Consider the following 15,635-nt stretch of genomic DNA (forward strand, 5'->3'; position numbering starts at 1 on the left):
ATAATAGAGTGACAATTGAATTTCCCCATTCGCGGGACTAATAAAGGAATTCTTCTTCTTCTAAAATGACAATAGGACCCACTGACGACGTAAATGCAGTCTTTAAAATAAACATTCACCAATTGTTATTTTGACTGTTAACACGGACACAGCAGCACCAGTCACGCAGACACAAACATGAGTGGAAATGCTTCTTTATTACGGATCAAAGCCAAACAGACAGACAGACATATGGTACCTGCAGGGTCGCCCCTTATAACCAATCAACTTTAGTGAGAAACTTGTCATTAACACTCTCAGTCTTTGTACAGTATACACACAGTGGGACAAAGGTACCCACTGAAAAGAGAAGAATTCAGAAACAGTCTTAGCAGAGAAAGTGTGCAAACCTTTGGAGAGCAGAAGGAGAGTGAGGAGCATTTAAAGGAGCAGGAGGTGAAGATAATTATGCTACAACAAGACAAGTGGTTAAAAAGTGAAGTCATGAAACACACCGTGGACTTAAAAACAGATTTAAAAACATACATTCATTGCTTCTATTTCATTTTCAGTAAACTGGGGAGTTCTGCTTCTTTAACGACCTCCCAGGTGCACGGTAAACACACACATTTTATAACAATATTGCCATTAAAACGCACAGATCCACCATCTCCACAAAGTCATTCACGTTTCTTCCAGCTCTTATCATGCAGACGTGGGATTTGACCATAAATAAAACAGGACACCCCTCCACTTGTAAAGTGCTCTACGTTATTCTGTGATGCGTCTTATAACTTGTGAAAGAAATAACGCAATCTTATAAATAAAAAGTTGAATTCCTAAGAAATAAAACACACTCTCAGTTCAGCACACACCTGACTGTTGCTAACGTTGGCAGACTCATCTCCACTCGTGCTACTATGACAGTGTAGGGCTGCAACTAACGATTCTTATCAACTTATCTGCTGTTTATTTTCTCGAGTCATCTTTGCATTAAATAAAAAGAAAGTCCTCCAAGCTCACAATGATGTCTTCACAATTGTCTTCTTTAGTTATCGGATTAACAGTCTGAAACGTAAAGCCATCCAGTTTACTGTCACACGTGGAGAAAATCAAAGGTGACAATATTTTTGACCAAATATGTCGATGTTGTGGAGTTTGTGCTTTCACAAAGTATTTAATCATGAATAATATGGATGTAATGACTAATGTAAGTGTGTGGGAACAGTCTGGTAAGATCAGAAAATGAATTATTATGAGGATATTAGGATTTCGGTATAACATTGATATATAGATGGGGACGAATGTACCAGCTATTAGTGGTTGTAGTTTTTGAGCCATTGTTTAAATTTAACTTTTCTAGTTTAATGGAGCGAGACGAGAACGAGCCGCTGCTATGTGCCTGCAGCTCATCAGACAGCACAGGAAAACAGCATATTTTCACCTTTTACTCTATGAATTAAAAAGATTTATTTAGACCAAACCAGAGTTGGTGATTGTTGGAACCGCTTAAAAACTAACTGAAGACGGGTTTGTTGAATTTGATTTTGTTTCTGTCCAGTTTGAATGAAGTGCGTTTTGATGAGATAACGAGGTAATTAGGATAATGTCTTAGCTCGGTGGAAGAGTGTGTGGTTGAATTTATTTCTGCTTAATAAGAAAAATAAGTGTAAGAATATGTCTTTCCTCGACAGTTTGAGTTTATTTTGCTTATTTATGAGCAAAGAAAACTCGCAGCTCCAACACATCTCCCAGGTGGTCGCCGTCCCTGCAAATACACATCCTGGTCGATCATATGGGCGATTGCTGTTTCCTGGAGCAGATGTTGAATTTTAACACATAACCTGATACATGCATGAGAAAGAAAGGCTGTAAAAATTTGAGAAGGTAAAACCAGTGAAATTTTGGTATTTGCTTGTAAAAAAGTAAGTGCAGCTCTACAGTGATGTTTTAAAGCAACTGGGAAATGAAGGCAAAGTCTGTGATTTTATGGCATTTTAAGAATTTGTGATTATTCTATAATTGCCACTTACAAACTCGGCTGTTGTTAAAAAGTTACATAGCCTCACTTTAAATTAGTTCTACTTCATAAACTTTTAATGTCTGGGAATGAAAAAACAAAAAAGAACAAAAAAAAAAGCATTAAAGAGAGGATGACGCCTGGCAGAAATCATTCACACACTAAAGACAAAGAATGATGAAAAGAAAACCGTTATTAACAAAGTTAGCTGGAGAAGCCGCCTCAAATGTTTAAATAAAAATAGACAAAAACACACTGAAAGACGAATGCACATTTGCTTAGTCAATACCGGCACATGCTCACAAAATAATGATGATCTGACTTCACCTTAAGTACAATCTTCAGAGTCACAAGGCATTTAACTGTACTCCTGCAGAGCGTATATGGCATATCAAGCAGTGTCTGAGGCCTCACACAGTGTCATCACAGGAGGGGTGGGAGACACTGAGAGGAAGAGGAGAGCCAGAGAGAAAAAATGAAAAGAAAACCAACTTGTCATCATCTCTCGGTGAGAACGAGCGCCAACTTCTGCCGCCGAAGCTGGGATTCTGTCAACAGCGCCCATTTTTCTTCAGAGGCGGCGTGAAGGGAAGTCAATCCCTTCTAGCGTTACAGTGACACATGCTTTTCAAATGTCAAGACGCTGCCTCCCTCCTTCTCTTAATTTCTCCCCTCCTGTCGAGCGACCCCGGACATTCCTCCTGTTACTTCATGCACACAGAGAAAGAAAAGTCTTTGTTTTCTGCTCTGTGGGTAGAGCGTGACAACAACCGTGCCCGAGGTTAACTCAGGTTAAAAAATGTCTGGTTCTTTAAAAGGTGCCAACGCCTGGCAATTAACTCGAGCACCTCCAACCTTCTGATGCATTTCCAGTTCAAAGATGTCCAGGCATTGAAGCCCACAGAGCGGGCGGGCGGGAGGGAGGGAGGGAGGGAGGGAGGGAGAGGGGGGTTATTATGAGTAGACAGTTGTTGTCAGGTGGAGCCGTTACTGCTCAGTAGGACACACATTGCGGTCTTTGCAGCAGAAGTAATGCACCACCACGCCGTTGGGATACCTGGCAAACGCACTGAAAGAGGAAAGAGAAACAAACAGAGAGCGCTTTACTGTCGGGAGGATTATTACTCACTGCATCGCAGCAGATAAACAAGCGTTTGATTAAAATTGAGAGGAGTGAGCTAAAAATAAAAAGGGTATGAAATTAACTGCAGCTCAGGGCGTAAAGTCGAAATAAAAACTAAACTGCAGACGCAAAAGAATCTGATAAAAAGAGATAAAATGTGTAAAATGGAGGATGCTATACACTGACTGACAGTTTGTCTTTGAAAGATAATTTTTGCGTCTGTTAATTTCCTTTTATTGGGAACAGCTGAAGAGTGTCAGGGATGACTCAGCAAAGGGTCACGGAACAGACTTGAACCCGGGCCGCTGCCGAGCACTGAGCCTAAACCAGTCCATTTATTCAAGATTTAAGATTAACAGATGTATTTTTCACATTAAATTATAATAATCTGAGTAACAGAAAAAAGGATAAGATTAACATATATATATATATATATATATATATATATATATATATATATGTTATTAAATAAATAAAAAGTTAAAGTGCATTTTTTAATACTTGTCTTCACCAAAACAAAGAAGCTACGAGCTTTTTGAGAAAAAGAATCCATTTCCACGTAGAGAGTGTTACCTGTTTCCTATTTTCTTCTTGCAGACTCTGCAGGTCTTCTCCTCTGTAATGACACATTTAACCTGCTGGTGGAAGATTCGCTCCTCCTGCACCTGGAAACACAAAACCTGCCATGTGAAAACTAATTCACACATTGTAGCATTGTTATGCATTACTCTGCTGACTGGCGACCCTGTGAAAATTGGCACGCAACTGATTTTGGGTTCCGACTCTAACTTTGGGAACGATTGATCCATTCGTTGCAGCCCTACAAACTGTTCGAGCGTCTATCTCTGTTTTTATCCACATCGTTCCAGGTTCAAATCTTCAACATACTCTGAAGGTAAACGAAATAAAAATGATCGTCCTTGAACTGGAAGACTTTGTGGTCACACATGTACCGAGCTGAAACATCCTTGAAAATGAACTGAATCTCTCTCGGATGAAGGGAAGCGGTTTTGTAGCTGACCCTGCTCTCTGACTTCACCAGAGGGAAGACTATAAAACAGATTATTTCTCTGTGGGGATTAATAAAATGTCAGATTATCTTAATAAGAAACGGGACAGACCCCTGATTCCTTAATCAATTCTCACCAGTCATGTCTATGGACAATTACATTCATTGTTCTGTTAATCTCATTTACATGAACCAGCGTGTGAACTCACCCTGAGGAACTCGGCCTGCAGCAGACTCTTCAGCACCTGGTTGCAGCGTTTCCTCTGCGCCTTCTCCTCCAGGACGCTCTCCAGGAAGACACGGATCTCTCGGATCTGAGTGTTTGCTGGGAGCAGATTAATGGCCTGTGGAAAACAACATAAAAAAATCTTTAGCTTGTTAAACACTGTTTATATACGGGTTGTCCCAAAAGAATTATACACACTGTAGCAGCTGATAACTTTGTTTTTTGTTTTTTCTGAATGGCGGCAGCCAGACTAAAGTTTGAAGAAAGGAAATTCATTCTAAACCGCTCTTTTTTGACGCTACTGTGACTGGTCCCATTTACTTTAACTTTCTGCAACAGTCTGTCATGTAAAGTATTACAGAAGACTTTGAAGATGAGGAATTTTATTTCCAGCAAGATGGGGCGCCCCCACACTACCATCGCAACGTTAGATCCTTCTCCTCCTTGATGAGATTTTGCCAAACAGAACGGAGGACGAAGGGGATGGTTGAATACCCTCCGTGTTCATCAGACCACACAACGTTTTTTTATGGGGATTCTAAAAGACAAAGTCTACGCTATGAGACCTGCAACAGTGGCTGAATTGAGAGCAGCCACTGAACGTGAACACACGCGAATACCAAGGGAATTCTTTTGTGATGTGTGCGATTCCATTGCTTCGCGTTGTCAGCAGTGTCCAGAACGGACGTCAGTTTGAGAACAGGCGGTGACAAAACAATAAAATGATGTTTGTAAATGCTGTTACATTTTTAAAATGAAATCAATTTGAATAAACACCCATTATTTAAAGTGTGTATATTTCAATACTTAACTCATTAAGTCATTTTTGTTATGTTTTTTGAAGACTGAGTGGAGGAAATCATAAGCAAATGACACTCATTTAGGAAGATTAATTCATCAAAATGAGGTGGTAACTCTATGTTGTGGTGAAACACAGTAGCAGAACTGAATTCAGAGGTTACAGTGATAAAGACTTTGAACAGAGTAATTTCCACATTCATTAGAAGCATTATTCAAAAAGTGATAACATTAAATGAAATTACCCGCTCTTCTGGAACACAACAGTAATTTGCTGTTATATGACTTTGCCAGCGGCATCTTCTCTTACCTTTAAAAATAAAAATAACTGGACTTTGCTTTTGTGTGAATGCTCGGGGGGACTAAATCAACCATTAAGGCCAGGGCTCTTCCTGTCTTCTCGTTCAATGCAATTAAATTAAATTAGCACAAACAGCCTCGCTGCACTCAGACAGCTACGCAAGAGTGAGAGTTTCCTGCTGAAAACCAAAGTGAGAAGAACAACATTTAGTTTGTGCGTATGTCAGTTGGACTGTGTTTTTGTTTAATTCCTTTTACAAGAGGGGTGAGGGTGGGGGACGAGACTTATAATTGTTTGATAAGACATGGCCTTTTTGACAGGTAGCCCACTGCGTTGAGACAAAAAAACATCTTCACAACATCAGGACAATGTGGATGCTGTGAGTCATGTTTTGTGGATGTTTTTAACAGAACAAGGAGCAGCAACCTCGATGTTCAGAACGCAGGTTTGTTTGTAACTTGAAAGCTGCAGAATTTTAATGAGAATTACTCTTCTGCGACATCTTTTGTGCTCGAGTGCTGTTGAACGAGGAGCCTGGCCCTCTAGCTCATGTAGAGCGGCTCATTAGCCAACCTACCTGGGAGGTCCCACTTGATCCAAACTACTTGTAAACAGTTACTGAATTTGAACTATTAACAGGAAAATGGTCTGCAATGATTTTGAACATCAATTAATCATTTATCAAGCACAATCTCGTTTTTACACTTTTCTTTTGTAACCTTGAAATGCTCCTAATATTCATGTCACACTCAAATGATAAAGAAATCGACCAGGTGTTAAAACTAAAAAATATTAAATTCTCATATATTTCTGATAAAAGTCTGACCGATCATTTTATTCGGTCCAAATAAAATTATCTGCAGAGCATCCTGCCTTTCATACGTCGCTGCGTCTCACTTTCACTGCTCATGCTGCCTTCAAGTGCCATAATGTCCAAGTTTCGGACCTCCAGCTCGGCAAAGTGCACTGGATTGTCTGTCAAAGTGGAACCTCGTACTAGTGAATTTGAGGTTTGTTGATCCCCTTGAATTCGGTAGTAGGAGGTTCACTTTGACAGGCATTACAGTGCACTTTGCCTAGTTGGGGGTCCGAAACTTCGGACTTCGGATTAATGCACAGGCTGCAGCCTAGGGGCCACACGTGTGCAGGGGCCCCCCGATTGGCCGGACTATTTTATTTTTATTTATTTTTATTTACTACACAAAAAAAAACATTTACCCAATCAGCTGCCATCATGTGGCAGGGTTCATAGGGTAAAAAAAAAATATAATGACGACTACTTGACAATGAAAATAATCTTTAGTTGCAGCTCTGGACAAGAAATTGTTAGAAACAAATAGATTAAAAATTGATCAACAAAGAAAGAAAATAACTGCTTCATGTCAGAAGTTTTTCCTGAATTTTTGTACAGTCTCGTCACGTCGGACTTGTGCTCTTTGGCAAAGCAGTCTGGGAGCAAGCAAGGGGAAATGAAAGCAGGGCGCAGTTAAAGTCAACGAGGGAGCTCAGGGACGCAGAGCAGGAGAGAGCTTCCCGGCTGTGGGATCTACACTTAAACACTCGTATAAAACCTGCAGTGTTCCCCTTGAGAGACTCTTAATTTGACATGTCGGGTTGCACAGATCAGCAGTGCCTTTCACACACAGTCACATCCACTCTAAATCACAGACACGAGACAATCGGTTATGGTGCGATTTACAACGAGGATATAACTCACAACCGTTGAACTTGTCTTGTTTTATGTATTAAGACATTAACAGTGACACAGTGGAGGCGTTTCAAAGACCGTTGCTTTGTAATAAGATTTGGAAAGATAGAATGTATAATCAGCTGAGAGACCGTTTTCTCCCCACCGTGGACCGGCGACCCTGTGTGGAAAGATTTTTGCAGCTGGATTGTTTTGAAGAACAAAAAAACGAATTTATAAATCGTTCGTTGAGGCAGTGATACTCAAAATGGAGAACATGGCACTCAAATGTATTATTTAAATCGTCTTTATATAAAATTAGTAAATTATTATTACAAGAGGGTTCATAGTCTAATAATCTAATATTTACATTATTGATTTCATATTACTTTAAATACTGTAATCAGCATCTGTGTTTTATTTATCTTATGTGTGCACTAAGAGTGAAAAACTCCACACTCAAAATCAGCACTTTCCACTTTCTCCATGTCCAGGCTGCTACAACACAACCACACAAACCTCTACACACTTGGGTCTGCTCAGTTATAACGTGACTCAGCCATATATTTCTCCGTTCCAGGCTGAGATGGACGACACGCACTGCAGTGTTTCAGTGGATTTAATAAATTAGCGGCTGGTGGACTTTCCTCTGCTTGGTACTACGGTGATTTTCTGCCTGCATGCACATTTTTAAAGCCTAACCTTGTTGAAACAAAGCAGCCAGGAGGTGTAAGAGCGACAAGATAGCAGATTGCCAAGTGGCTTCTACAGCATTCTGCTGCAGACCCAGTGTGAGGAAAGTGATGGTAAACGAGAGCAAAACACAGTAAAGACTCTCACAATGTGCTGCAACGTGTCTTTTGGTTTTATTAAAGGCATTGTTATTTAAGGATTCTGATATTCTACAGCTTTGAAAAACAAAAAAACAAAAACAAACAACGAATATCCAAATCCCAAAATTGAAACTGAATATCCGAATAGTTAAATATTCGGGTCAAGCGCTGAAAAATAGGATACGTCAAATTTTTCCAAGGGACAATCATGAGGGCGTCTCTATCTATTCCCTATCCTGTAACTCACACTGCCCATTTGTACCGTGCCCAAGCACGCTTCACGGCTAAAAGCTAGTTCATTTGACCAGTGTGAGTACAAATGTACCACTCCAAGCCATGGCACGCTTACCTGCCGAGGATGCCTGCCTGATGTCTATTTATATGCAACAGTTCACCGCGATGTACATTTAAAAAGATGCTGCCGCAGGGTTCGCAGTGGACTATTGAGTGTTTACTGCAGGTTTTGTCAGATGAAAATGTTCAAAAACAGTCAGAAAAAAACTAAATCTCTGAGGCGTGATGACGTATAAGCAAGAAGCAATCGAGCTGAGGCATGGATCTTTTCAAGTAATGTGAGTACAAACGGGCCTAGACTGCGGGGGAAGAAGGAGGGGGGACAATCACCCTAAAGCATGGGCCACGGTACGAGTGGACAGTGTGAGTGCACCCTTAAAACAGTCTGGAAAACAACTGAAAGCCTTTGGGGATATCTTCTCTACTAGAAAGCATTCTGTGGATTGTGATTTAAAGGTTTGACAAGCAAAATAGGTCATGAGCTCGTCCCGAACACAGCTCTTTGTTATTTTGGTTCTGGGTTCAGGTGGTTGAAAGAAGTAAATGAAAGGGATTTCATCAAAGATATTCACATTGCAACGCCGACGCCTGTCGAGGGAGATCTGAACCCTGGTGGAAATCTCCTTTTGGTTTTCTATCACAAAGGGAGCAGCCCGATTACCCCCCGACTGTGCAAACCCCTCTCGTCTTGCTCCCAAAAACAAACTAAACCACATCTTTAAACGAGTTGTATTCATTTCAATCACTGCTTTAATTTCACAACAAATGCCGCATTTTTGTGTGAGTGCATGCCATCGTTATTAATCATGTTATTCCAGCTCATTTTTAATCCAGCCTAAACAAGTCGACCCTTATCAGTTACACTTTCACGTTTCACGTCTGAATTAGCAGGGAAATAAATGTGAGTGATGGCAGATAGTTAACTTATAATAATTAAAACCCTGGGTCTGATTTAATGAGCAGCTCAAAGGAGCAGACGGAGCTTGAAAGTTGAATTTAAGTGCAACAATTTTCTGCACGTGTCAGACTGAAGTACTTTTTTGTGTCGCCTTAAGGACATAGTTTGTCCTGTCTTAATGCAGTAAACACGTGTTACACTCCAAGGAGATAAAAATAGAGTTATTTGTGAGTATTAGCAGACCGGTGAGTGCTGCTCTGCCAAGGTTTACCTTGGTGGTGTTGAGTTTGCTGTGGTGCAGCTCCAGGACGTGCAGGGCCGCCTGGAGGTTGGCCTGAGGCTCCGACAGCTCCATTTTGATGGGCCCCAGGCAGTGAATGTCAGGAGGTGACAGGTACATTCGCAGCAAAGACAGATAAACCTGAAGGGACAAAATACAGCTGTTAGCACTTGACCTTCTCTGGATCTTTGACCCGTAAGACAATAATGAACAGAAGTGTATCCAAAGCAAACCTAGAGACAGGGTAGCCGTTTCCTCTTGGTCCTGTCTTTATGCCAAACTAAGTTAACCTAACTGGCTGCAGCTTCATATTTAGCACGCAGAGAGGGGTATTGATTTTCTCATCTATCGCTTGGGAAGAAAGCAAATAAGCACACAATTGATAGTAAACTCTACACGGGTCCAAACAGGGATCTTATTTCTTTGCGACCTTTACAGGACCAGCATTGACTCATTGATTTTCCCTCCAGTCCAGTGCTTATTCATTCATTTTCAGTGTTTTCACATGGGTCTTGTTTGGTCCACAGACTGTAAAAAACATGGACGTAGACTGTGTGATGTCACCAGAAGGTTTCTAAAGAGCATTTGTGAAGCTCAGTGTGGGCAGCTCTGACCACCGCCATCTTGGCAGTGTCACGACGCCGCCTAACTCCGGGCGAATCCAAAAATGGTCAAAAAGGCGGAGTGTGGATGGAGCCGAGGTGGGCCAAATGAAGCCTACACATCTGCTCACCACCTGTGACAGCACCCACTTATCACTTATAGCCGCCAGCCCTTAATTATGCATAACTTTAAGCCTTGATGTAATTTAAATGGGTGAGTTTTATAAAAATCCACCCCCTGTACAGCTGCCATGAACAGGGAAATTAGCTATAGAGATGTCAACATGTTTATTTCTACCATCACAGGTATTTTTCCAGAGCTGTCAATGTGCCCGTCAAAGGAAGCTGAAGCCATAAATAATCCATTATATTTGTGTTGCATTTTCTGCGAACACAAAGGCTCTCCAGAGAAGGCAGCAGCGCGTGCAGAATGAAAATGAAATAAAGTGGCCACAAAAAAGAGCAACAACAAAATCCAAGGCATTGTTTTTGAAAAATGAATAAAACATTGAAAGCCACTTACATCTTTATTCCCTTCGACTAAACTGTTGTAATGGCTGTGACAGTATCTGCAGAGAGCACAGAGGAAATCATGAGCAAAGACAAAACATGAATGTTCGGCTTAAATGTTCGACCGACATGTTGACAGCAGCGGAACAAGATAATCAGGATGATCTGTTTCATTTATATCTTTTCATATTTAGGATTTATGGGCAAAAAATCATTTACCACCGTCACAGATATACTGTTTTAGACTCTTTTACAGTAAGAAATGAATTAATCATCATTATTATTCAAATTAGCTTATTGGCAAACATTTGGCTGCTGCTTGGTGTTAATCTCCCACTGTGTAATTATGCATGGCTCTGTGTTGCAGTACTCACTCTTCGGCCATGCGGGTGTCCTTCAGAATGTGCACATAGATGAAGAGCGCCTGCTCGTGTTTACCCATCCGACCCAGAAGCAGAGCACGTTCCTCCAGCAGGCCTTGAGGATGGAAAACCAGGTCAGAGGGTGCATGTTTCACCCTTCAGCTTAGACATAATATAACTTGGCAAAAACCTTCCTCTATAACTGAGAACATATGTATATGAGGTAATGGGAAATACATGAAATATTTTTTATTAAGTGCATGTTACACAATGTTACATTTGTGATGACTTTATGATATATATTAATTGACGTATAAACTGATGTAAAAAGCTGTGGTTCACCTTGAATTTCTACAGATTTATGTATCATAAACAATTCATTTCCTTCCATATCTGAGGTGTAAATGCTACATTATTTCCACATCGTGACAAAGGACCATAAAGTGAAATGTCAGCTTTTTGAGACTTAATCCTTGTTTGTATTTATTAAGCAAACAGAAGAAATGTCTTTTCTCTTTGTCCGCTGTGTAAGTCACAGTGTTTACCATCAAAGGGAAAGTCACTGATGAGTCTGGCTGGTTCATAGCTGGTAGAAATATCCAGGAAGGACAGCAGCTTGTTCCTGAACTCTCCCAGATCGCCTTCCTCCTTCCCCGCAGCAACAGCTGGAACTCCTACAACACAGAGGTTTTAATTCAAGAGTCTAAAGCTGTAACGTTTGCTCAATTAGTTGATCAACAAAACTTTAATCGGTAATTAATCAATTATTTCACTAATTCACCCTCCATAACAACAGGTTAGTATTTGCTGCTTCTCCTAGTCTTCTGCGACAGAAATAGAAACTGAATTTTTGATTATAAACCAGACAAAATAAGAAATTTGAAGACATCGATATTTTTAAAAACCAAATGATTAAGTAATTGAGAAAATGATTGGCAGATAACTTATTTAATAATCTAATTTAAATCGTCTTTGTTACAACCCTAATAGTATCAATGATCGAGCATACCCACTGCTTCATAAGTGTAAAAATCTTAATTGAAAAAAATAGATGTATACATATATCTGTCTGGTTTTACCACTGAATCATTTAACTATAATTCTTGATTTAAATATACCCTGTGTAGTTTATAACCACTAGTATCACTGCAGACTAATGTTTTTGTTCTGTTTTGTTTCGACTGTGCACACACAACGTGCACACAGTGTTGCTCACTGGTTCACATCCTGCCAGTTCATTAATTGCTTTCGCACTTTTCCACTGATTGACAGTTAGATGTGTTAACACACGAACAAAGGCAGTGCAGAAGAAGTTTGGTAAGAAACACAGGATGTGAATTCAACTGTCTCTCTTTATAAGAAAGCTCCAGAAGAAAACCAAATGAGGCTCATTTGAGGTAATGTATAAAATAAATAACATACAACTGAATAATCTCAGAGAAACAATACGTTAATATCACAGGCTATGTTCTGCATTATGCTTCATAGCATTACGTGAAGCAATAACCCGCCCCAAGGAACTGATTTAGTTACGGAGTTCATTCCTCAGACAGAGTGCACATTAATGAGCATCCTTGGAAATGAAGCCGTCTGACAGGTTCATTTCAATACACGGTCCCTGGGCGATCATTAAAAGACACAAACGGAGAGAGACGGATGGACTTCATAATAAGTCGTGACACAGGCATTATTATAAAAGCTATAACAGACAACTATCAGGATGAGTAAACAACGGCAAACTGAACCCATATGATGAATTAGAATTTGAGTTATGAGTTTTTTTGGCATTAAGAAGATATATAAGATATAAAGAGCCACATTTATTTCCTTGACAGTATAAAAAATGGACGCAGCAACTCCCTCAAGGTCCGTTCTCTCAATTTGATCCAATCGTACTCGCCTCTTGGAGTCAATATCTTGACTTTGACTGCGCCTCATTTCCTCTTACTAAAAAAGGGCATGTATGTGACGCTGGGGGGAGGGAGATACGTCCATCTGGCTGACGTTTACCTCTGAGGAGAAGTGGGGGCCAGAGGCTAGCTGTCACTCAAGAGGCAGCGCCCCTCATTATTCATAAACTTTAACCTCCAATAATAATTAGTGAGTGTATTTCCTTGCTCGTACCTTCTGGCAGTGAGTTGAGGTACTGTTTCATGAGGCCTTGAACCCTCTCCAGGTAGAGCTGGATCAGAACATTGTGAAACTCTGGGCCCTTATCGTCCCACACGTAAATTATGTGCTCCAAATATGGGATGGCGAGCTCCTTAAAGCCCTCCTTCAGGAAGTTCAGCACCTTGTCTCTGGGCAAAGTCTCCACCTCTGTCAGGTCCTCGGTGAAGATCTGGAATGGAAGAGAGATTTTTAAACCTACAGGAGAGCTTTCTTCAAGCGAAGGGGACATAAAATACAGTTAAGACTTTATAAAGAAAAGGTCAGTTGTCATATTGATAGCTGGAGGTTCTATAATACAAAAACTCTTATCTAACATTTTGTGTAAATCTCTGTGTCCCACCTTCAGGCCATCCTCAGGACAGATCTTCAACACCCAGGGAGAAAACTCGAAGATTATTCCCAAATTCTCCACTCCTGTGTGTGTGTGAAGGATTACATGAGATAAGGAAGTTTAAGCTCCGAGGAAAACAAGTAAAGATGGAGCCACAGCGATGGATGATCAAGCTCAAAATCCGCAATCAGCTCCAGAAAACATCCTTTCCATACAACACATACAGCACTTAAACAGCAATAACTGATCGCAACAATGATTTAGAGAAAAGGTTTTTAAAGTCTGTGAACTTGGGATTCCCAAGTGCTTAGTTACGCTCAATACCTGGATGTCTATGGGATCATGATGATGTTATTTGATCCCTTAGAAACTCAACAATTGAGCTTAGACAGCTTTATATTTCTGTTTGACATAACGTAAGACTACGTAGAATACATAAAGAGGTTTGCCTAAAGTATTTATTAGTTTCTGACTCTAGGAAAGTTAGAAAAACTGTAGAATTCACTAAAACTATTGTATCTCTTTAACCAAATCACACACATTTATGCTATTATATGTGATCTTTTTTTTCCATTCTCTGAGCCTTCCCTTCCTTGTTTGATTCCCCCGAGGAGGCCCGCTGGTAATAATGTTGCTGAAAAATGTCATCATTATATCTTGTAATTACCATATTTATCACATTACAGTACATGCTTCTTCAAGTAAATGCTTATTTTTCTGAAATAAAAAAAGATTAAAGCTTAATAATGGAAATATTTGCTTGTTGCAGCCCTATAAAGAAGCTCTGTGTAGTGGTTTAGGAATAAAGTGCTTTAACCAAACTAAAATAAAAGAAACAGTTAGAAATAACTAATTTTCCATATTACAAAAAGCATAAGTTTGAGACTTACCGTCACCGACATGTTGAAAATGTATTTGTGATAGATTAGCCAAGAATGGACTCTGAAGGTTGGTTTGTTCTATTATAATGACTTTCTTTGGGGGTGGTATTTGTTTACAGTTGGCAGAAAGCAGTGAAATGCACCGCTGCCATGAACAAATTGAACCACTGCCAAAAAGGTTCAAAGCCTCTTATTTATTTATTTATTTTCACAGGCAATTTACTGGATTCTTCTTGAGTTTAAACACTGAAAGTCTGATGGGAAGAAAGTAAATCAAACATCACTGACAGCATATTTTTTCTACAGCAAGAAGAAAAAACCTTCACCGTGAAGAAATAACATCCTCTTTGTGACCAAATGCTTTTTAGGAAAAGTAGTTTAAAATATAAGGAAACACGGGCACTAAAAATACAACTGGTATTAAAAAAGGCTTCTAATCACAATACAGGAGTGGATGGATATAGAAAATGACATTTGTGTTTTGGAAAAGAAGATTTTTTTTTCTTCATCTTCAGAAAAATGTGTTCATTAAATCAAGTGGGCCACATACAGTATGTCATTGCGTTACATCAGATTTTGTGGGGGTATTGAACGAATGACGCTGTGATGTGGTTTTATTCTAGCAAGTCTCATTGATTTTATCTTTATTTATTTATATATTTGAATCTCAAGTCTCCCTGTGACCTATTTTTCACTGATCTTGAATGCACACTTTCTCTCCCTATAATGCACAACGTTCCTAAGTGTGTTATATACTTTAATCTGCTGTCCTTAAATAAATAATACATTTTTTAAAAAAAGGCTTCAAAGGCTTCAAATCCTCTCCATCATATGCTAACTGCCACAGTGACCCAATGATTTTGAAACTTTAATTTAACAGGAACAGACACAAACGAAGCGCTTTTAACTGGTAAGTACGAGGCTTTATCTTGGCATCACTGGTGCAGAGATAGAAACAATTCACAGAGTCAATACTGACACATATGGTACAGAAAAATCTAATTTAGTCAGTGCCAGACATATGAAACACTGCAGACCCTGACATGTGACAGACTATAATCAATCAGGGTGAACGTTTTCTCAGAGCCTTTCCCAAAATCACCCCCCAAAAATTGAACATATCTTAGCGGAGATGACAACTTAAAGTTAAAACAGACGAGAGCTGGCCGTTGATACTTACCCAGTCTTTGGAGGTATTGCACTGTTCGCTCGTGGCCCTTCAGGGGAGAGTTGGCCTTAGTGGACTGGTCCAGCAGCACCTGCAGAGCTGCGAGAGGGCAAACAAGGTGAGGAAAAATGAAGGGAGGCACAAGAGCAAATGTGAGATCA

The 15,635-nt window shown here is 39.9% G+C and overlaps 1 protein-coding gene across 1 annotated transcript in view; it reads right to left on the reverse strand.

Moving 5' to 3' along the window:
- Positions 1-187: 187 nt before the first annotated feature.
- Positions 188-15,635, reverse strand: part of vps39 (VPS39 subunit of HOPS complex) — a 29,189-nt gene continuing 13,741 nt past the window's right edge. Inside the window, exons 15-24 of the mRNA XM_083924472.1 lie at positions 15,487-15,573; positions 13,435-13,508; positions 13,047-13,263; positions 11,468-11,596; positions 10,935-11,037; positions 10,574-10,619; positions 9,440-9,589; positions 4,341-4,475; positions 3,696-3,787; positions 188-3,068 (exon numbers count right to left, since the gene is read on the reverse strand). Of these exons, the coding sequence (XP_083780598.1) occupies positions 2,987-3,068; positions 3,696-3,787; positions 4,341-4,475; positions 9,440-9,589; positions 10,574-10,619; positions 10,935-11,037; positions 11,468-11,596; positions 13,047-13,263; positions 13,435-13,508; positions 15,487-15,573 (1,115 nt within the window). The 3' untranslated portion in view covers positions 188-2,986. The remainder of the gene's footprint in view (positions 3,069-3,695; positions 3,788-4,340; positions 4,476-9,439; positions 9,590-10,573; positions 10,620-10,934; positions 11,038-11,467; positions 11,597-13,046; positions 13,264-13,434; positions 13,509-15,486; positions 15,574-15,635) is intronic.

The sequence above is a fragment of the Echiichthys vipera genome (genome assembly GCF_963691815.1).
Source record: "Echiichthys vipera genome assembly, chromosome: 12".
Lineage (NCBI taxonomy): Eukaryota > Metazoa > Chordata > Actinopteri > Perciformes > Trachinidae > Echiichthys > Echiichthys vipera.